Source organism: Syzygium oleosum, unplaced genomic scaffold (assembly GCF_021117445.2).
Source record: "Syzygium oleosum isolate NSW1041296 unplaced genomic scaffold, Sole_v2.1 Sole_v2.19, whole genome shotgun sequence".
Taxonomy (NCBI): domain Eukaryota; kingdom Viridiplantae; phylum Streptophyta; class Magnoliopsida; order Myrtales; family Myrtaceae; genus Syzygium; species Syzygium oleosum.
Window position 1 is genome coordinate 2124826 of NW_026607503.1, and position 22410 is coordinate 2147235.

Genomic DNA, 22410 nt, shown 5'->3' on the forward strand with positions numbered 1-22410 from the left:
ATCATTATTTTTTTGCTGTGTCTTGTCAACATGGCACCAGTGGTCTAGTGGTAGAATAGTACCCTGCCACGGTACAGACCCGGGTTCGATTCCCGGCTGGTGCACCACTTCCTCTCGTTTTTTTGCCTTCTCTGGTTTTGGTCTTTATATGAACCATCTCCTATCTTACTGAGATTAAGCCATTGATGGATTATGGACCATCTCTGGTATTCCATTTTGTTTGCTTTTTCGGTTCTTTGTTTCGCACCATCTCTAGTATTCCATTTTGATTGCTTTTTCGTTTCTTTGTTTTGCTTGGTCGATTCTGTGGAACGAAGAATTGATTCGATATCGCGGCATTCTTTCACTTGGTCGTCCAGTACAGGCCCGGGTTCGATTCCCGGCTGGTGCACCACTTCCTCTATTTGTTTGCTTTCTCTGGTTTTGGTCTTTCTATGAAATCTTACTGAGATTAAGCCATTGATGGAGTATGGACCATCTCTAGTATTCCATTTCGTTTGCTTTTTTCGGTTCTTTATTTCGCCTGGTCGATTCTGTGGATCGAAGAGTTGATTCGATATCGGCATTCTTTCGCTTGATCGATTTTGTTCTTAATAATTGATGCTTTAAAGCCTAACCAAAAGCGTCAGTGATTGATTTGTGCTAAGACGATCCATCGTAGCTTCTTTGAAAACTAAATGCTCGTTCAAGAGTAGTACAAGGACGACAAATGGATAAGGTATTGTCGGATAAAATTTGTCCAAAACCATGGCTCATCAGCATCGGTGGTTCACCAATCTTATTGCTGGTCCTTCAAGAACCTAAACGAGTTGTAATAACGGAATATTAGGCAACCCTAGTAGATTTCAACATGTCTGTTGTAGCCGATCATTGCTTTGTTCGGTGCTTTGGTCGGTGCGCTTCATGGTGGTGGCAACGTGGCGGAGGCGGCTGCATCGGTGGTGGAGGCATAGGACAGAACCAATGGCAAGGCGGCGGGAACCAAGGCGACGCAAAGCACTCAGGAGGAGGCAGCGGACCGTGCGGATTCCAGAAAGGTGGCCATCCCGGATCTCCCTGATGCTGGCACGGCCCAGCCATAGGATGACACCCTCCCCGTCCCGGCCAGTGCGGGCCCGCGGGGACAGAATCGGCATGCCCTGCCCTTTCTTTGTCAACCCAACAGCAAGCAGCCTTCTTCCTATCTCTCGCCCTGCGCAAGTCGGCCTCTTTGATCGCTTCATGACGCCCATCATTACCGCCGCCGCCGTCTACTAAACCACCACGCGCGGGGTACCTTTGGAAGGACCGGAGCTCCACCCTCTTCCTGACCTCCTTCTCCACCATCTCTATCAGCAGGAAAGGCTCTACATCGCCAGTGACTACTGTCAGCAAGCCTTCGCCTATGTCCATGCATATGGCTTGCACTCCTGCCAAACCAAACCGAACCCAAGTTCATAGCGATGCATAATTAACATGCCATGAGGTCACTACGGCCAAAAATAATATGCTCCCTATTGTGAACATCAACTTATGCTCCAAAAAAGAGGAGTAAAGACAAAATCATGCGCTCATGCAATAGAAGTGACACACCATCCGCTTGCTCCAAGATCGTCTTGGCCTTCTTTTGGCACGATCCGCAACAATGGACTTTCACTCTCATGGTAATCTGCAGTGACAGGTCAAAAGGGAAAGATGGGAGCAAGTCAGACCAGAACGGCTTGACGGAAGGAAAGAGAAACAGAGAAGAACTAAAGGAGCCGGTGTTTGCAGGCCTACCTCCATTGAAATCGCTTCCCGTACACACCCGGTCGAGAATATGAGATTTTCTCTGCCTAGAATATCGAGATATTGCTTTCCGCTGGAGCAATTTATATTTCGAGAAATCAAATATTGCTGCTCTTTTTGGGTCTTCCACTCGTAAGGAAATCTGTAAGATACACTGATAAATAGCTCTGCGCAATATCTTAGTTTCTTTATTTAGAACAGTTTCCTTATTCCGTTCTAAGTTACCGACATGAATTGTCATTATTTGATAAAATAAAGATAGCACGAACCGGCACGGATGAATCGATTTATAAGAACATGATGGATGATGATTCTGCAATGGCTTGCAATCACATAATTGTCCAATTCGATATGTGAACACAATCTATAGCTTCCATATGCGGCTTTCTTTCTTTTTTTTTTCGCGCTAATTAATATATACAGACGAGTTTTTGTCGGGCCCGGAAATTGGGAGATCCGGACAGCATCGAAACCCTTAAAAAGGCATGGCTACCGAACATTTAACTATGCACGAGAAGGCCAGAAAGAAATTGCGCAACCCCCAGAGCACTCGTTAACGAAATCCGTCGCATGTTTATGGGATAAAAAAGGGATTGTGAAGAACAGCACTCAGTGGTGTTGCACCACCACATGATCGCCACCACCGGCAATGCCGCCGATAATCATTACCGTCATGGGCATGGCCTCCGCCATCAACTCCGCTTTATCATCATCATTACTACTCGAAGCGATTGTGATGTTTAGGGCATTTGATTGATTCAGATACATGCAAATTGATATCCGAATGAATCGGTCAAAAAACCGGATCAGATTCTACAACGAATCAGAAACCAGTACCCAGTTAAACTGGTTGAACCAACCCTGTCCAACACAGTTTTTAAAACACTGGCCAATTGACCCCAACTGCCAAACTCATACACTAGCTTAGCCATCGCTTGGTGACATTACGACCGTCATCACAAGCTACTAAGCCAGGCCACTCGACCGTAGGCCTGTCCAGTACCCCTCTCACAAAGTTTCTGTAGGTAATTCAACGATCAAGTTATTCAATGAAAAGATCCCCCGTTTCACGCCCGTAGGTAAAATCATATCTAGATTTTCTCATGGACATTCAAAAACTTCTATTCTTTTGTTGGCAGCATCACCTTCCCCCTCCTCAAATGTTCGTTTGAGTACCGGGGTTCCTAATAAAATTGGCTCTCTCACAAAAAGAAAAGGAAACAGAGAAAACATATACGAAAGAGAAGATGATTATTCAGTAGAATGTGTAATAAAGCAATTAACTCTTTGTTACTCCCTTCAGGGTTCAGACTTTTTATCTAATATTATCTTTCATACAAAGCAAGTGCTGGTAAATCTAGTTCCTCTGTATCCAATCAAGAATTGGGTCAAAGGGAGGAAAAACAGAGATGAGCAAAGAGAAGGGACCTCGAGCTCTTCATGACTCATATCAGGTCAAGCAAGAAACTGCAGCTCTGCGCGCTGAGAAGCCGCATGAGAAGACAAAATTGCAGCAATAAATTCTAGGACCTATCAAAGGTTTCAAGCACCGATATTTTCGACCTCAGCAGTCTTGTCCATTCTCTTGACAATACCAGCTATCACCTGGATATGATCCAATGTTCCATCATTAATATGCAATTCTCATGAGTATAAAGCAGGAATCATTTGAGTGTACCCCATAATGTTTTACCTTTCCAGGACCTAATTCGTAACTCTTCTTCAACCCTTTCGTAAGCAGAGTCTTGATTGTCGTTTCCCACTGAACGGGAGAAGTCACCTGCGGTTTTGAAGTGAAGGTTCGCTCAACAACAGTCTTTGATTCCTGAAACAGAACACGTTCCTAAGCTTGCTTACCTGATTGGCTAATATCCTCTTAATTGTGTCTGGATCAGCATGTGGTTTCGCATCAACATTGGATATGACTGGTATTCTAGGAGTCTTAATTTCTGTTGCAGCCAATGCAGCTTCCAATCTAGAGACTGCTGGTTTCATAAAGCTTGTGTGGAAAGCACCAGCAACAGCTAGACGCACCTAACGAGTCAGAGACAAAAAACTGGCTTTAATTTCTGGCTCCATAATTTTACTGAATAATCATATTTTAAAGGAAGAATACCGTCATCCGAGCCTTAAACGACTTTGCTTTAGCTTCTACTGCTTCTATTCCTTTCAAGCCTCCAGAGACTGAATAATTGCCCTAACAATATAGAACCGATTACTTAACTTCATAAGAAAATGATAGAAAGACAGGTAATTTAGTCAGATTTGCTGCCCCAGATTCAGCCATTATTCACTTCCGTACTACACAATAGTCGGGCTACTTCATTTTGCACCTTGGAGAAAAAAGTAGAATATAAACAAATTATACATACACAGCTTTCTAGCAGAAGAAATCTTACAGTACAGAGGTAATTTGCAATCTGCACTTTATTTTCGTCATCAACTTCTTCATTAGCTGCATCACACAACAGTTGGACCTTCTCTGAATCCAAACCTATGACACTGACCATAGCACTCCTAGCTGCATCAGCAGCTTCCTGGTGGCCATAGCAACTAGACATTGTTACCGAGGAAATTTGTAGTAACATGATAGCCAATGCTAGAGTAAAGTTCGATGTTGGAACATGTAAGTGGTAAATCTAAGTACAACTCCAATCGTCTTGTATAAAGGATGATTACCTGCATTGCTTCTCCTCGTAGTTTGACCAATTTAAGCCCATCCTCAAAGCTGATAATAATATGGAACGAGATCAGACACTAAAAGAGCAGTACATCTCCTCAAAGTTGATACAAAAGCTTGTGAGAAAATCCAAAAGTGATAAGATGGACAAAGAGAAGTGAAGAGACTGAGGGGTAAACCACACAAAGCAAAAAGAATACAGAGAATTAGTACACGGTAATCAAAGTAAAGCTTAGAAGAATGCATAATTGTTAATTTCAATATTGGTCAATACTGCCACCAACTTTTTTGATATTCCAAGGGCACTGGCGTAGAGAGTCAGCTATATGAAAGCCCACGGAACACCATGTAAGCCTCCTGAATCAGTTAGATCCAGGTCTTCAGCATGAGTAAGTGGCCCTGACATTTGGGTAGTTTGCATGCATTTGGAGGGATTTCAACGAGTGACCTCTAACTGTGCTGATTTTAAGTGGCTGGTGTGCCAACAACTTTGGGGAATTTAGATAGTGCACTCGTACAATTACAAGAAAGAAGATGCAATATAAGTATTATTGACCTGAAAGCTCCAGCAAATGCTAGAGCAGTGTATTCTCCCAAGCTTAACCCACAAGTAACATCAACAGATTCGATTATCTGTTGACCTCCTTCCCGAGCACGTAGTATTTCAACTGCAGCCAGACTTGTGACATAGATGGCTGGCTGCAAGATGAAAACAATATTTTCACAATCGTTGTTCTAAGAGATGACATTGTAATTATCAATCATAAACTCCATAATTTATCCCACCAATCCAACCAAATACCTAACATCTTCTGCTCCCTAAAAGAGTGAATACAAAGGATGATTTGCAATGATTTAGAGAAGTACTACTGAGCAGTGATTGCAGTGTGTACCTGACTTATAACAGTTGAATCAATTTTTTCTTTTGGACCATTGCTACAAACATCTAGAAGATCATACCTTCCAAAAATGCAAGAGCAAATATTAGAAACTCTTCAAACATGCCACAACGAATCGAATCTGAAATGAATCAGCTCATGCACCCTGGCATTCTCCAGGAAATAGACCCAGTAAAGCATTATCAATTCAAGTTTGTCCAAGAGTTTTTCCAACGAGATGCATTGATCAGTCAAAGGTTAGAAGAGAGAGGACTATACCCCAATATGTCATTTGCCTTCTTGTATAATTCTGCGGCGGCAGGCACACTCTGGGAATCTTTTCCCATTCCAACTGCTTGTGCACCCTGCAAGTATAGATTATAATTTAGAAAACCACATTGAGGAAGGATGCGAGATTACAAGCCACAGCACTAACATTATACAAATAGCGAAACACCAACACAACAAGATTCATTAAAGTTATGTCCTTTTAAGAGTAAATACCCACTGCATTTCGATACACAGCTCGATTATGCATTTAGCCAACCTTGGCAGAGAAACTTCAGACAAAGTACATTCCACCTGAGGAGCCATATTCACTAACCATACGGCAAAATGCAACATCGCGGCTCGATGCACGACAATAATTCGGTATACACACACGTAGATCACAACTCAGGCTACTCTAAGGACGATCTCACGCAACAGCTTCCTCACCCATCCAAAAAACAAAGCCCCTCCCATCACTGCTCAAGCAACTAAAGCAGCGCCAACCCCAAAACACAATCTCACCACTTACAAAATCATCTCTCCTTCAATGAGATTAGACAAGAATCACTCAACAGGCGAACTAAACTATACTGCACAAGAGAGAGAATCGGCGCAACACCTGACCGGGGAACAAGAAAGCGGTGGAGGACTTGTAATCAAGAAACAATCCGTCGTCGACGGCCTTCTGGGTTCCGGCGGAGACGCCCATGAAGGCCCTGGATCGGCGACCCACCTTCCCGAGGCGGAGGCCGGGGGACCCATTTCGGGGCGCGCCGGACAAGCGCAAGAACAGGGACGGCTTGAAGGAGGGGTCGGGGGCGGCGGCGGCGGCGGCGAGGAGGAGGAGGCATCGCGGGGAAGAAGCGGCGGAGGAGGGGAGAGGGAGCGAGAGGGAGCTCATGTTGGCGAGAGGAATGGGAGAGCGAAGTGGGTGATGATGGTGGTGGTGGTGGCGGCAATGGAGGAGAGCGCGCATGTGATGGTTTCTCCAAAGACGCGACCTTTGTTGTTGTCCCGGTTCCTTCGGAGTTTCCGAGGAAGATGGAACGTTGGAGCTGACAGCTGAGCTGTGAGGTTTCAGCTTTGCTCTGCTCAACAACCAGAAGCGGCTCAACAACTAGACCTGCAAAAATGCTAGTAGTAATAATAATAATCAAATTTTGACCCACAAAAAACAATTAATAATAATAATAATAATCAAATAATTGTCTGGCCTAGTAACAAAAAGGTTAGTGAGAACTTCATTTACATTTATTGTTTTGCAATTGTCTAATTTCATCAAGTATTGAGGAAATCCACGATGAATTACTAGTCCATCTCGACCAATCAGCTTGTGCGGAGGAGTGAAACTTGAAGATTCAAATCCTACTTTGTGGAAATTGATATTAGCAGCTTGAACGGTTTCCTTTTCCTAGAATATGATTTTTTGCTTTGTCTTTAGATTAGAATTATCCACGCACCAGGCAGTTCGACCATCAACAGCCTAATCTGCATGGGTCGAGGACTTGAGAGTACAAAATCATGTGGTTCGTTAGGACACAGTTACTTGAAGAATTGATCTTCGCTACCTTTGTTCACGACGTGAGAGTTCAAAATTTTTGTCTTCAATGATCTGGGAAAGGATTAAGGTTATTTAAAGTGAAGATGGAGTTTGCAGCATATGACTCAATTCGGTTCGCTGGGGGCATAACCTCAAAAGGAGTACTCAAAGCAACGCACAAAAGTGCCAACCAAATGTGGGATGGGTGTTAGCATAGAGTCGCATATTATCTGAATTCTCTCACTGCAGCGATTACTCTCCGCCCCTTCGCCCCCATTAGATAGGTCTAGTCTCCTCGAACCATGCATCTATTGGAGGAAACATGCCCTGATACCATTTCTAACGATATTGGCCCAGTTCAAGCCCCGAAAGGAATACTTAAAATAATCGCAAGATGCTGACTCTTTTCGGGTGAGTGTTAACTTCTATATATTTCACATAGCTCCTTCAAACAGTTCACTGGTCACGCTGGTTTTTGGTTTCAGGTTACTGATTTTGTTCGAGTCAATCAATCCACTTGCTCTGTTTTTCTTTAAAAGAGCTCTTCAACTGCATAATGGAATTAAACAGGAATCAAGCAAGTAAAGCATCTGCTTGAGTTCTAGCAAGAGCCTTCAAAATCTATTATAGCACATCCGGGGGAGAAGTATATGTTACATTTCTAAAACATCAGAAGAACGGCGACTTTGATATCAAATTCGATGATCGGTGCTCAACATTGAGGTAGATCCGGCGGTGGAGGTATCACGGTCTGCTGATCGCCTTGTCCGTTCTCGACCAGGAAACACATAGCAAGACCCCATACAAGGTGTGCATCAATGTGACAATGCATAAACCACACTCCTACAACAGCCATACATATGTACCGAAAGCAAAGGAAGTGAGTGAAATTCTCCGTCGAATTCGTAGACTAGAAGAAAACCGAACTAGTTCATGGTTTACCTGGATTGTCTGCCACGAATCTGATTGCTACCCAGCCACCTGGGGGCGTCCCGATGGTATTCCTAACAGGGGGATCGACGAGGTTAAATTTCGGTGTATCCCTTGCCGCATGGAAGTTGCCAAAGCCCATCCCAACTACAGAAAATTGGTATCCATGGAGGTGCATGGGGTGGTCCTCGGTGGTCACGATGCTCGTGTCCTGCAGAACAATCTGCACTGCGGAACCGTATTTTAGCTTATATACTTTCGTCCCTTTTACCGGTTGCCACAATCCTCTGTTCACATTGCCAGTGTAGTCGAATTGAATCGGGGGAACAGGTGGGAAATCTGTACTGAAGATGCCAGGAACACCTTGATAATAAGCTTGCATCACGGAGAGGGTGGTCGGGAGGACAAAGGAGACGTTGTTCATGCTGGCAGCAAAGCGTGTTCCGTTCGGGCCTTGACAATTCGGGCTCGGGAACAAGCAATTGATGAGTCCAAGACCCACCGTGAAGAATAAGTTCTCGTCTATGTTATTTGGGACGCTGACCTTGGAAGGACTCCTTAATCCAGCCGTGAATGCAGTCGCAGTGGTTGTGTCATTGAAGGCCGGAAGTCGCGGGAGGAGCACCTGAGAGGACTGCCTTCTTGCACTGCAAGTCTCAGATGCGTACTCAAGTATGGCGGTGGTGGTGGTATTGTCGAATGCTGCATTTTGGGCAGTGGCATATGCGCTCGCCGCCATGTAGTAGCGAGATGGAGACTCATCGGCAGTGAGGAGAACATCAGTGGTCTGACCAGGTCCGATCATGATAACACTCGTTGTAAAGGGCTTGGTGTAGGCAGCATCAACCCCTACGACGGTCAGCTTATGGTTGGCCACTGCAAAGAAGAGCTCTTGATTGAGTGCAGCATTAATGATTCTTAATAGGACCGTCTCGCCCGATTCCACTGAAAACACCGTGGTTTCTGCATTTGCATTTGTCATCATGTTACTACTTGGACTCAAGTTCTCAGTAAATTACAGTTATGATAGTATCAACGCAAAATTTTAACTGGAAAAGGAGGTGGAAACCTTGGCTAGAACATTTGTAGAAATCTCCTGGCTGGCCATTGATGGTGTATGCATCGGACACATTCGGAGCGGCTCCTGTGAACTGGGCTTGCCGAAGGACATCCATAGGGTTTCTATCCCACCATTCCCCTACGCACGAGCATTGCCATTTCACATGAGTAGTTATTCGTACAAAGGATTGGTTATGTTGCTTATATGTTTAACCTTACCAAGAAGAATAGGAATCTCTTGATTTGGTGTTGTGAAAGGGTAGGGCAACCCGACTTTAGGGTGAATGATAAGAGCTCCATAGACAGTAGCCCGAAGCCATTCGCTATGCGCATGCCACCACAATGTCCCCACTTGGTTTTGGATGGTGAAGCGGTACGTGTAGGTCCCTCCCGGTTGTATTGGACACTGGGTAACATATTCAGGTCCATCCGCCCATGGATTGGCTATTTGTCGAACTCCATGCCTGACAAACACAAGCAGTTAGCATGAGATTCTAGAATGCGGAGCTCGGTAAGTATTATGGGCTGGAATTTAGCCTCACGCATGTCGTTGCACTTGCTATGGCTACTCTAACTCGTGCATACATTGCCGGAATCTGTGATTTGCGAACTTTACCAGTGAAGGGTGACATTGTATTGAGCACTATTCGTGGTTTTGATGATAAGAGAATCTCCATCTCTCACTTCTAATATCGGCCCTGGGAACTGCCCATTAACCGTGATAATGTTGTGGGTTCTGCATAGCCTTTTCACTGGTTGCGCTTGAATCTAGTCGAATCAAGGTAAATGGACATATTTAGAACTTTCGCAAGTCAGTCCTTTAGCAGAGACACAGAGAAAAAGGAAATAAGAAGTGCGAGGAGGACCTACAACAAATTCATGGTAATGAGCTTCAGCATCTGAGAATGAAACCAAAGACACAAGCACAACAGATAACGCAATCAGGAGGCAAAACTGGTCAGGCTTGTCAATGAGCTTATGCATCTTGACTCAGTGCCTTTGTAAATGTTACCAGGCACATTCTAATACGGGTGACTCAATCGAGGTTGCCGGTACATATTGCGCGGGCAAAGCGGGGGTTGAACAGACGGAAGGAAATTCTGCAGGGAAAATCTTTTGAACTAGTGAGAGAGGAAAGCACTAACACTTCAATAAACAAGGTTTTAAGTTGATGAAGATGTTCAGACTTTCAAACACTTAGTCCAACTGCAAAGTGGATTTGTTGCACCCGCTAACCTTGTCCATCTTTTTAAGAACCACCAGAATATGTAGTGTACAGAGGCAAAGTCAAAACCACACGGGAACTACTCATGAGAAAAGAATGCTGAAGGTTCGGACTGGTGCCACTGCCACTGCAAGGGCTCATGTTTCTGTCCCATGTCTGTTGAATCACAGGATTCCTGGAAAAGCTAAACGAAAAGGAATTAAAAGGTTCAGGACAATTTTCATGTCATCTTGTTGATACTGTGCCAAGGTTTTGTCTGAATGTCCTTGTTAGTTTCTTGTTAGACAGCTCAGCAAGTAAACAGATGAGCTTTGCCTTAGTTCAGAGCTGCTTCTATGTCCAAGAGTATTGCTCAAGACTGGTCCGTAATGTTAGATGACATTTTACAGGCAGGTTGGAATTCTTGGCCAGGGTTGGTTGTGCACCTCCTTTGCTCGAATTGATCAATTCCCGTTAGAACTAACTAAGCCACACCAATTGCCTTTGGGCTCTGGCATCGACAACGTTAATCATACATAGCCAAATTGTGCTTCCCCGAGCTCGGTTCACCTTTCATGGCTCCACCTGCATTTATTCAGAGTGACGAGGCCAAACTCTGAAGATTTTTGCTTCTTAATCAAATGATATCCACATTCTTTCTTGGCCAAAGTAGATCGACTGATGAACATGTTTTTACCTCCTCCATCTTTCCTACTACAATTTCTTTACTCCTCTGAATCCAAATTGTCCAACCTCAAGAAATCATAGGTAAGATCGAAAAAGTCACAGCATAAGTTTTCAGCACAATACTGAAGCTTTTTGACAAATAAATTAGTCTCTTTTAAAACCAACTTGGTGTTGGCCACCACGAGTTTCCATTGCATTAGCTTCAACGGACTACTTTAACCTTAAACAATCCAAACGAAATATAATGTAGGCATTGTCAAAGATCACTTAGCTTTGCAAGACCACTACTTTAATTCTGATGATATTCATAAAAATTTTCCTTACATCGATCACTAATTAGCAAGTTTGCCAAGTCCAGCACTTTGTAAGGTGTTGAACTAGTATTAAATAAGTGCCTGCTCCCAAGCTATGGACACCATTTCTCAGTGGCGACCTTGGGGAATTAAGTAGCCTGCCAAAGGCAAACTGGCATAAGCGAACATCCGAGAGAAAACTCAAAAGAAAGCATAGACATGGTACTCTCGTCCTAAGTTGCACCAGAATATCAATTGCCTTTGCGTATTCTCTGCAGTCTCCAAGGGTGGTAAAACGAAGTTGACTCCTCATGGAGGTGGACTAGAAAAAAATGAGTAAGTTATGTTTAACAGTTGACTGTTGCAATGCTTGTAGGCTTCAGGAACGTGCACCGGAAAGCTCCCACAAGTAAATGGTTCTGGCCGCTTGTTAGTTTTATTTCCTTGATGCATACTGAATGCCGTGTTAACTGCATTGGTCAGCTTGTCATTGTATCCGTTGTCATAAATCTAGTCAGGAGAGTATCTGCAGATTTTGCACAACTTCAAGTTGAGAAAAACCAGAAGAACAAGACCCATCTAAGATCAGGTTATGAAGCCCGGAAGCTCAAACTAATAAATGAGAAGGGTAATGTTGGGTGTAGTTACACTGGGTTATAAAAATAAAATTTTAAGTAAATCGAGTGACTACAGGGGGACATATCAACAAGCACGTCCATATCCAACAATCAACACCTATTAACAATCTGCCAAAATATACTAGTCTCAGTAATCCTGGCATTGTTCTAGCCAGAATCACCAAATCTCCTCCCTAAGGCAAACTGCCAACAGCTGCCATAGAGGGAGCCATTTTTCCTGTCACAATAAATCATATATAGTTCGCCATGCTTTTCTAACATTAAAAGGTAAACACAATTAGAGAAGGCTAAGGACCTGAAAAAAGGAAAATGCAGGAAGCAGTTGGGAACAAGGGTCACTGGATCAGAGGACCTATGTAAACTGCCATTTAGACTTTGCTATACTACCTTATGAATCAGTTTTGGTAAAATCGATTTTGGCTACATTCTGAAAAAACAAAAATATTCCTCACGCCACCAGTAACATGCTCACATTTGGATCTAATTGCTCTTTCAATGCCTTCAAGCACCTCCTCACAATCCTCCTGTCTATAGTAAGGGTATCAAAATGTACAAGATCAAAGGTTTGCCGCCCTTTATTCATAGTGAAGACAGTATAAATAGAAGTGGCAAACCCTAATTCTCTGAACAATAGTGACAAGATCTTCTGACTATTACTCAAACTTTTCAGCATAATTCAGCAGCATTTGAAAGAGGCAAGGAGAATTATGTGTAAAAATCTGGGTTATTAGACTCTTAACAAGTCAACAGTTCTTCAATCATCCAAGTGAGGACACAAGGAACACTTCTATCCAAGTCTCCACCCTAAATAAACCAAAGGGAACTTGACTAATTCTCATCTATCATGTGTTATGTAAGTTCTTGTGAATGTATTTCAACTTGACAGCGTAGAAAAACACTGATTTCATGTCTGAATGAAAGGCTGCTCCAGGTCAAGTGGTTTTTTCTCATGAAATAGTATGTTTTATCTAACATTTAACAAGACAAGACACATCAATAAAAATGGCATGATTTCCCTCCCTAAGTAGCTCATCTTTGTTTTACTGGAACTTGTTGACTTGGCCGTTCAAATTATTGAGCCTGACCTTGAATAGATGATTAAATTTTGAAACAAATGAGAGCATTCAGAAATTGCAAATGAATCACACTCATGAGGTAATTGCTTTGCCAATTCAAGCTAAAACAGCAACCTCTCGGGACTTCTGCATTAAAAGCGGTATTGATTATCACTTGGATTTTTCTAATGCTATTGTTCCATCTCACAACCAATACTTTAAGGATATTCAGATCAACCACGTATGTCCTACCAATAGTGGCTAAATGAGAGGTAACTTCCGATTCATGACCCCATTCAGTCACACCCCAGGTTTATAGGCTCATGGCAAATCAAGAACTGATATGAATAGTTACAAGAATTAAAGGGAGCCACAAATTTCGTAGCTATCAGTAATCATTACATCAAAAAGTCACGAGGACGATCTTTATCTCACTTTCTCACTATCAACCCTTGCCTGGCATGTTTATCTCACTGCTAACTTTTGTTTTTCAATAATGATAAATAAAATTGCACACTGAAGGTACCAAAGGCGTACCCACCCTGTACAAAACAGCTTCAGCTAAAACCATCCATATACAAAATTGTGCACAAAAGACCGTTTCTAACATTTCCACCAAACTAAATGTATGAAATCGAACTTCCCCACTATTATAAAAGTGAAGATGTACAACCAATTATCCCTAAAAGAATCCCAAGAGTTTTCAAGTTCTTGACATACCCTCTTGTTCCCCTCTCTCCAAATTAGCCAAAAAAGAAGTAGAACAATCATCTTAGTCATCCATTTCTTTCCAACACCCAAACTAATACTCTCTCTCCAAGCCCAAAGTTTGTGCCTGATGTCACCCAATATACTCCTAAAATTGCAGAAACTGTAGTCCAAATCTTTCCAGTCCAGTTACAACGTAAAAATAAGTGATTCACACTCTGTTCTTCAATCTTGCACGGATAACACCTATTAGCTGAGTGTGTTTCCTCTTTTCTGAAGATTATCCAAAGTAAGAATGCATCCCCAAGCAGCTTCCCAAGCCAAAAAAAGAAACCTTTACAGGAACCTTGACTTCCCAAATAGATTTCCATAGGAAGAGTGCGCTCTGTTATCTCATAGCTACCTTTAACGCTCTAAACATTTTCTTCTCCTACCTCCTTCCCATGTAGTTGTATACAAAGAAAACGGAGCTTGAATGCGCACTGCATTCCAACACAAGAGTCGTTCCAAGCCTTTTGCATAGGATCTATCATATGAATTATTCAGCGAAAAAGTAAGCCAAAGCAAAACAACGAAACATGAAATACATGAGATCCAATTAGGAAACAAGTAATGGAGTGAGCTAGTGAATGCGAAAAGAAGCCATGAATCTAATACTAGAAAGATCACAGCAAAGTGTATCTTCAAATCATCATCTGCCAAGAGAGAAGAGAAACAGAGACGGCGGCGTAAACATACTCAGACACGCGAGGCCAGCGAAGGAGCCGCCGAGGCGGCAGAGGCGGCGGCGGCGCCGACGTAGGAGAAGAGGCCGGAACCGGCGGACTCCTGCTCGTCCATGAACAGATCCTCGGGATCCCTGAACGCGCCGTGGGCCGCCACGATGGCCAGGCCCACCATCGACGCCGAGATGAGGAGGGAGCCGACGCTGGTGAGGAAGACGACGACGACGGTGAGGAGGGAGAGGACGGCGAGGGTCTCGCGGTCGGAGAAGGCGCGGCCGAGGAGGACGAGGGGCTGGTCCGAGGGGCGGAAGGCGTAGAGGAGGAGCCAGGCGGCGAGGAGGGAGAGGAGGGTGAGGAGGGAGAAGGGGTGGGAGAGGAGGGAGAGGGCGAGCACCAGGGCGAGGAGGGCGAGGTAGTTGACGCGGAAGTAGGAGGCGTTGCGGCGGATGCGGGAGGCGGCGTCGGCGAGGGACCGGGGGCGAGCGAAGGCGGAGCGGTCGAGCAGCTCCGGCCAGGGGCGGCGGCCGGAGAGGGCGCGGCGGGTGGAGGAGGAGAGGCGGGAGAGGAAGGCGCGGAGGGACGCGACGGTGGAGGCGGAGGAGGCGGCGGCGGCGGCGGCGGCGGCGGCGGAGGACGAGGAGGAGGAGGAGGGGGGTTGGGATTGGGGGTTGGAGGAGGTGGGGAGCGTGGAGGAAGATGACGTCATTGAGAGAAGTTAGGACAGCGAGTATGACGAGGAGGTTGAAGAAGAAGAAGAAGAAGAAGTCGAAGAAAGGAGGAGACGATGCGAATGCGAAATTATTATTTTCTTTTTTTGGGTTAATATAGCGAAAAATTCAAATTGTTATGCTCCGCTAATTTTCGTTAAATTTTACCATTAAATTTCCTGAGTAAAATGACACGTGACAGTTAACGGGTGTTTTATCGTCTATTTGTCACAGGTGCACCGTTTGTGATTCTTCGTACTTATTTATCACAAGTGTATCAATTTAGGGTTTTTCATGGTATTAACCTTCTTCTTTTTTTTTGCTCAGCTAATTGGGATTGAGAAAAATTATTTTACAAAAAATTTTAATAGGAAGTAGAAGCCCAGTACCTTCATAGAGCTTAAGTTTAAGCTGATGATTATGAAGCAATAATAATATATTAACTACTCCATGCTGCATTAATTTTATGACGTAAGACTTTTTCTAAAACAACTTATGTGTTTAGCTCAGTGTTGGATTTGCTCCATAATAACTCATGTATTCTTACAAAGCCCATTTATCCGAAAACTTGAGATATTCACCGGCTATCAATACACCCATTAATGAATTATTGGCTCTAATACCATTCATTGGGAGCGCGTAGTAAACACTTGTTGGGAGCGCATAGTAGAAAGTTCGATACCTTTACTAGGAGATCACTAAAGAGAACCCAAATCCTAATAATTTATGATCCCGTTAGGATATATTAACTGACCTACATTACACTGATTCTTCATGTGAAACTCTTTCAATATAATTCACACGCGCATCTCAATGAAAACTTATTGTGTAGTGGTCGTAGTTATTGAATTGCTAGGAGTAGATTTGATTTGTTTTGTCAATTATGAATTAGAATGTCTGCTTACGAAAAAAAAAAAAAAGGAAATTGTTTATGAGTTAGATTTCATATAGTTAAAAAATATACAAGAGCAAGGAGTGTGAGAAAAGTGTCAATAAATTGCTAAAGTTAATTGGAAGAGACTAAAACTTCCTTGTGGGGCTGCATTTCGTTATTCGGAGTGCAATAAAAATAAGATAAAGTGGGATTAAAAATCATTCGAATGGTGAATAATCTCATCATACATTTGATGCACCGGGATAGAATGCTCAAGCCCATTCTGATATGCAACAAATTCACCAAAACCTTGATTATTGAACATCTCTTTGATCTCGTCGCACCTTGTGATCTTTTACCTTTGTCCGAAACACCAAACCAGCCTTAATTTGGTCACGCTCATGTGTTATGCTGATCTTGCCGCCTACATCGGAAGGTAGTATCACGAAGCAGCGGTGTAGCATTTTCCTAGTTCGATGATCACCAATGCCATCCTTATCATTTGGTTTAAAAGAAGAGTGATTATGCTAACGCGGCCATGCAATATCTAGACATATACGAAAAATATCTCATTCCTAGTGACATTTCCTTATCAAAATTATATCAATATGTGCTTAACCCCCGAATATAACTATGATAAAATTTATCCTAGCGCTCGTATGTATTTGTAACCACTTTTATTTACCTTACTTACCAATCCTTTTTCTAAGATTAAGTCGAGAACTAATTTGCATCACTAACTTCATTACCAACAAATTTTTGATTTTGTGTACCTTTTTTCATCAACGCCTTAGACTTCTCAACTACTATAGGACATTACCAGCCGTTATTTTTGGGACTTACCAACTTCTTTTTTTTGTAGTATGCAACTAGAAAAGTTGGTAAAATAAAAAGAAATCAAATAAATGTTGATAACTATCTCAAATGAGAATTGGTAACACTGGACCAGTCGATACACCATTTAGATCCAAGTTAGCAATTTCATATAAGAATTGGTAATTTTAAGGGCATATTTGAGAAAACTTAATTAAAGTCGGTAAAAGATAGGAATAGTTGTTTATTAAAAGAAAAAAAATGAACTTGGTAATTACTTAAAGGGGTTGATAACTAAGTGATTATTAAGAAATCCAAATACAAGTATATATATGATAAGAAAATTTGGCAATTTAACTAAAAACCAAATAAACATTACTATTTACTCAAATGAGAGTGGGTAAATCTATACTATACGGTAATTTAATGAGAGAAAAGTTGGTAAGTCATGTTAATTTAGGTTAGTAATCACTAAAGTAAATGTAAAATTGGTTGCAAACCAACAAAAATAAAAATTGGTAACTCAATACAAAAGTTGATAAAATTAAAAAACATTAATATCATGAAAATCCAAAACCTGTACATTTCTGATAAATTAACTCCAAATTGATTTTTTGACTATCAAAAACCCCAAATTAGTATACCTGTGCCACAAACTAATTTTTTTACTATTAAAAACCCCAAACTGGTACATTTACGACAAATTTACCCTCTATTAGTTTCCGTTAAATTGAATTAATATACGAAAAATCACAAACTGGTACATATGTGACAAATAAAGGGTAAAATTCCAAACCCCTGTCAACTACCACGTGTCATCCAATTCAATAATTTGATAGTAAAATTCAATAGAGACTAACGGAGAGTATTTGTCACAGACGTACTAGTTTGGAATTTTTTCGTGGTATTATTCCAATTAAAAAAATAATTAAAACTTTGGTTAGTAGTGTTAATGAATATTTGTGTTCCAAAATTAGTTGGTTATTTAATACAACAAAACTTGGTAAGTCACTCCAAAATAGGTTGATAATTTCGTAGTAAGAGTTAGTAAATCCGAATAATCCATGTACAAATAAAAGTAAGTTAGTACAAAAGTGGGCAATTTGAAAACTATAGAAAAAAAATTAGAGATAAGTGCATTGAAAGTTCTAAAACTTGTCACGAAAGTGTAATTGAGTTTTAAAACTTATAAAAAGTGCAATCAAGTCCTAAAACTTATCAAATTGGTACAATCAAGTCCTTCTGTTAACTCAGTCCAATTTGGCTAACGAAAAATGCTGACACGACTTTTTTTTTATTGTTTTCTCTCTCCTACATGAACAAGAAGGACAAGACTAAAACAACATCGTTTTGATCTGCATATTATTTAATTTAAATTAAATTAAAAATGATTTAATTTAAATAAATAAAGAGACGAAGGAAGTCATAACGGCGAGGGCTTGGCCCTTGCCACTGCCGCACCACCAGCGCTGAGAAGGGTCGGCGATGGTGGGGGATGGCTAGCCATAGGTCAGCGAGGGTCACTGGCCCCAACCAGTGGCCAACGACCTTGTGCCCGGCGACCTTCGCCAATCGCAAGCGTCGATTGGCCCTCTCCCAAATCGAGCAAAGGTTGCCGGCCTTGGGTCAGACTTGGGGGAGGGCCAACGACCCTCCGCGACCCATGGCCAACCATCCCTCACCATAGCTGGCCTTTCCCAACGATCTTTTTAACATTTAAATCAACTTATCTTTTTGTATAGTTTAAACAAAATTTCTAGTAAAAAATCAAATTTAGATTAAAACGACATCGCTTTAGCAACGTCAATGTCACATAAAAGAGAGAAAACAATAAATAAAAAAAAGTGACGTCAGCATTTTCCGTTAGCCAAATTGGACGGAGTTAGCGAAATGACTTGATTGTACCGATTTGACAAGTTTTAGGATTTATATTACACTTTTTGTAAGTTTTAGGACTCAATTAGACTTTCATGATAAGTTTTTTAGGACTTCTAGTGCATTTATCCTAAAAAATTAAAATGTCTACCACACTTTCGCCGAACCGAACAATCTACACATATACATTCGGTTTTGGAATTTTGTCCAACCATCCATAATATATACATACATTCTTCAATCATGATTATATGTCCAAAATGTACCTAATCTCCTCGTACTATGCATTACGAAACCAAGAGAGAAACAAAGCGTCTCTCGCCGGAGGTGCTCGCGATCGATCGTTCAATTTTCACGCTCCGACAAACGGAGTCGCCACCGACGATCTCTACGACCTACCTACTGATCCATAAGCTCAGTAAAGGGCAGTGATCTTTCCGCCGTGGGCTCTCGCTGCACTACCAAAACCGAGAACCTGAAATCGGAAGTGGCGAGCAGGTCACCGATGACTCCCAACTCGGGGTACTCGCTCCACTCCGTCAAGCCCGAGATGAGCGGCGACGACGGGTCGTGGTGCTTGCCCACTATCAACAGGTCGACCGCGGTCTCGACCGAGCGGATCGCCTGGATGGTGCCGACCCCGTCTCTTGTCATTTCCTCGACGCACTTCACCTTCCTATTGTTGCCCACCTTGGCCCGGAAGTCACCCATCGCTTCTTTGTCAAACTGGCTCTCGCCCTCGTTCTCGTGCTCTCTACTCTTGACCCAAACTATGGTGAGGCTGACCCACGGGTGGTCGGCCATTCGCAGGCTGTAGGTGAGCGCCTCCCGGTCGTCTGCGCCCCCCAAGAAGAGCACGAAAACTCGGTACGGCGTGGCCTCGCCGGCCGCCGCGTGCGGGGCGCTCGCCAGCGGGCCCCGATCGATGAGGACCCCAATGGAGCAGGGCGCCTTGCCCATCACATTCATGTTCACGTTGCGGAGGGCGCGGTTGGTGGACCCGACGGACCCGTCGATGGCCCACGTCCTGTGGAAGGGCACGATGATGAGATGGGTCCGCTTGTCGAGCGCGAGGGCGCACACGTCGTCGTGCATGCTCTCGTAGGGCGAGATGGCGGTGAAGTGCTGCACCACGGCGCTCCCATGGTTGCGCTGCGCGTAGTTGGTGAACGCGTTGACGACGTGGTCGGACCCGGACGCCTTGGAGGCGGCCTTGTCGAGGTGGTGGTGGGGGACGAGGACGGAGGCGCACCGGCCCCTGAGCTCCTTGAGGTGGAGGACGAAGACGGAGATGGGGCTGTGAGGGGCGGGGTTGGAGGCTTCGAGGAGATTCATGACGGTGGGGACACTGTCTTCGTTGTGGATGCAAACGAGGATCTGGACCTTGACGCCTTCCTTCGATTGCGGGAGGGTTCTTCGTCCATTGATCGTGTATTTGCTGGATGGATCATATAAATAAGCGACGATGGGCCTCACCAACGTAGTCACGATCACCATGGTGAGCACCAGCTGAGCGTAGACTTGTTGATCTATGATCTGGACATGCAAGTTCAGATGGATTTCATGAGCAACATATCGGACCATGCATGCCCAATTCAAATGTAATCGATACGGTGATGAACATGCGTATGTCAACCTCAAGAAATGCACTGTTCTTTCCATGTTCTTCTCGAAGGAATTACCTTTCTGTCATACCACATGACATAAATAGCGACCTCAATGATGCCTTTGCAGCACATGATGAGGCTGAGAGGGACCGCGTCCCAGAACGGCGTGCCGCAGCCGATGGCGGTCACGAGCGTCCCTGAGAACTTCCCCACGTAGCCCATCATTATTATCACCTGCGTGTACCCGGATGACGCCGCGACCACGCTCGATATGTCCGTCCGCACCCCGCTCACGGCCAGGAACATTGGCACCAGCAGGCTGTTCGAGACTGTCTCTAGCTTCTGGACCAAGGTCGTCCCCAAGGGCGGTCCGTGCGGCAAAGCCAAGCCCATCAAGAATGCTCCGAAGCCGGAGTGCTGGCCCACGGTCTCCGACAGCAGCGCACACCCCAGCAAGATCACCATAATCTCAAAGAAATGGACCTCCTCCTCTTTTCCATCCTGTGCGTGGCGGTGGTTTTGGACCTGATATGTTCGTCGGAGTAGACATTGTTATCCTCAAAACTTATACTGCTCGACATAAATTCGCCGTTTGAATTTAACTAGTGACTGCATATTGACATGCCTTACCTCTGCGCATTGGATTGACCACTTCGTCACGGGGCGAACGATGAAGACGATGAGAGAGATGAACATGAGTGTGCTGAATATTGACCACAGTGACTCTGACTTGGAGTGCCGGAAGGCCACGCCGGCAGCATTCGACAGCAGAGACAAGGCCCACGTCCACGAGTCACACACCAGCGACACGTGCGCGGCGAACCGTCCGAGGTCCGAGTTGAGGATCCGAAGGTCAGTGAGGAGCGACGTGATGACGGGGAAAGAGGAGAGGGAGTTGACGATGGCGATGTAGGGGACAGAGTACCTCAACGAGCCGTCCAAGTCGACCAAGCCCTTGAGGGCAAAGTAGGAGAGATAGGCGACCGCGTAAGGCGAGAGGAAGCACATGGTCCCGATCAGGAGCTCTCTCTTCCTGGCCCTCCGCAGGATGCCGGTGTCAATTTGCACGCCGATCGTGAAGAGGTGGATCAGGAACCCTAGTTCGGAAAACGTCATGAGAATGGTTATGCCTCCCGGAGGGAATACCTCGGCCAGGTATCTGCGGTTGTGGCCTAAGACGGAGGGACCGATTACTATACCTGCCTGGTCGCATCGGATGGAGCCATGTTTAGGAATTGGCATTAGAAATATTGAAGGAGCACGCTCCTTATACACCATTAGTCCGTTCCTTAATTTTTTTTTTTGAGATTTTAGGGTAAATAATCTATCTAACACGATATCAGAGCATACATTGTAATTCGCATCCTAGCATCCCTCTCATATTCCTTCCATCTAAGTACTTCTTATTCTTATTATTCCGTTGATTTCCTAAATCGCGTAATTTGTTTGATGGTAAATGAATAGAAAGAAAAAAAGAGAGAGGAAAATTAGGCGGTAAATGAATGAATTACCAGAATGTAGGCGATGGTGAGACTCGGACGGAGAGGTTTGAGGAAGAGGAAGAGAATCCGGGCAGCGAAGAAGACCAAGATGATCTGGAACATCAGGACGGGCATGGCGGAGTTGAATGGATTGGAGTACCAGACCCCCTGCGAGTTAACTATGTTGTCCGTCCGTTGGCAGACGAGGATCTCGGTCTGGAATGGACCCGACACCGACCCTATTGTCGCATCCTTGCTTTGCCAATGCTTCATTCCCTCCATTTCCAGCGAGATCCAGGATCACACAAGCTCAATTCGCTCGCGTCCGAGAAGAAGAAGAAGAAGAAGCAAACCAGAAAGACTAGCTATGTTGATGGTGGAGAGAGAGAGAGAGAGAGAGAGAGAGAGAGAGAGAGAGAGAGAGAGAGAGAGAGAGGCGCATTTAGTTGGGTTCGGAGGACGAAAATGGTGTGGCTGAATGGGTGTCCTTCCGTCATTGTAGGGACGTCTTCTTCGAATCTGGTTCGCTTGTGCACGACGGAGGCTAGGAGTTTGTACTATTGGGGTCGACAACGGTGGATCTTTTGTTAGCGGCATGCAAAATTGCGTTCGTGATCCT

The 22410-nt window shown here is 44.0% G+C and overlaps 5 protein-coding genes and 1 non-coding gene across 9 annotated transcripts; 1 reads left to right on the forward strand and 5 right to left on the reverse strand.

The window, feature by feature from the left end:
* The first annotated feature begins 33 nt into the window (after positions 1–33).
* TRNAG-GCC (transfer RNA glycine (anticodon GCC)) lies at positions 34–104 on the forward strand. Its single transcript has one exon. It is a non-coding gene; the product is annotated as a tRNA-Gly (tRNA).
* A 600-nt stretch (positions 105–704) lies between these two features.
* LOC115670225 (uncharacterized) lies at positions 705–2854 on the reverse strand. The gene is made up of 3 exons (XM_030591442.2): positions 1759–2854; positions 1573–1648; positions 705–1409 (listed from the first exon to the last, which is right to left on the reverse strand). Exons 1-3 carry the CDS (start codon positions 1762–1764, stop codon positions 868–870), a joined length of 624 nt encoding a protein of 207 aa, XP_030447302.2. The 5' UTR covers positions 1765–2854; the 3' UTR covers positions 705–867.
* Positions 2855–3001: 147 nt separating this feature from the next.
* Positions 3002–6724, reverse strand: LOC115670224 (uncharacterized). 2 transcript variants are annotated; one of them, XM_030591440.2, is made up of 10 exons: positions 6215–6723; positions 5605–5690; positions 5341–5407; positions 5004–5146; positions 4447–4495; positions 4167–4304; positions 3884–3964; positions 3625–3801; positions 3461–3547; positions 3002–3372 (listed from the first exon to the last, which is right to left on the reverse strand). In XM_030591440.2, exons 1-10 carry the CDS (start codon positions 6569–6571, stop codon positions 3310–3312), a joined length of 1248 nt encoding a protein of 415 aa, XP_030447300.2. In that variant the 5' UTR covers positions 6572–6723; the 3' UTR covers positions 3002–3309. The 2 variants fall into 2 exon arrangements, with proteins under 2 accessions (XP_030447300.2, XP_056175911.1); XM_056319936.1 differs by lacking the exons at positions 5004–5146; positions 5341–5407 and having other exon boundaries at positions 6215–6724.
* Positions 6725–7734: 1010 nt separating this feature from the next.
* On the reverse strand, positions 7735–11051 carry LOC115670222 (laccase-13). The gene is made up of 6 exons (XM_030591438.2): positions 9995–11051; positions 9741–9892; positions 9344–9588; positions 9135–9263; positions 8078–9028; positions 7735–7978 (listed from the first exon to the last, which is right to left on the reverse strand). Exons 1-6 carry the CDS (start codon positions 10106–10108, stop codon positions 7848–7850), a joined length of 1722 nt encoding a protein of 573 aa, XP_030447298.1. The 5' UTR covers positions 10109–11051; the 3' UTR covers positions 7735–7847.
* On the reverse strand, positions 9872–15190 carry LOC115670343 (PRA1 family protein B2-like). 3 transcript variants are annotated; one of them, XM_056319939.1, is made up of 2 exons: positions 14448–15190; positions 9872–9892 (listed from the first exon to the last, which is right to left on the reverse strand). In XM_056319939.1, exon 1 carries the CDS (start codon positions 15138–15140, stop codon positions 14448–14450), a length of 693 nt encoding a protein of 230 aa, XP_056175914.1. In that variant the 5' UTR covers positions 15141–15190; the 3' UTR covers positions 9872–9892. The 3 variants fall into 3 exon arrangements, with proteins under 3 accessions (XP_056175914.1, XP_030447461.2, XP_056175913.1); XM_030591601.2 differs by lacking the exon at positions 9872–9892 and adding an exon at positions 11288–11834 and having other exon boundaries at positions 14448–15189; XM_056319938.1 differs by lacking the exon at positions 9872–9892 and adding an exon at positions 11963–14235.
* Positions 15191–18859: 3669 nt separating this feature from the next.
* LOC115670342 (cation/H(+) antiporter 14-like) lies at positions 18860–22160 on the reverse strand. Its single transcript, XM_056320096.1, has 4 exons — positions 21822–22160; positions 20941–21513; positions 20386–20811; positions 18860–20239 (listed from the first exon to the last, which is right to left on the reverse strand). The coding sequence occupies exons 1-4, from the start codon at positions 22071–22073 to the stop codon at positions 19103–19105; spliced, it is 2388 nt and encodes a 795-aa protein (XP_056176071.1). The 5' UTR covers positions 22074–22160; the 3' UTR covers positions 18860–19102.
* Positions 22161–22410: the final 250 nt, after the last annotated feature.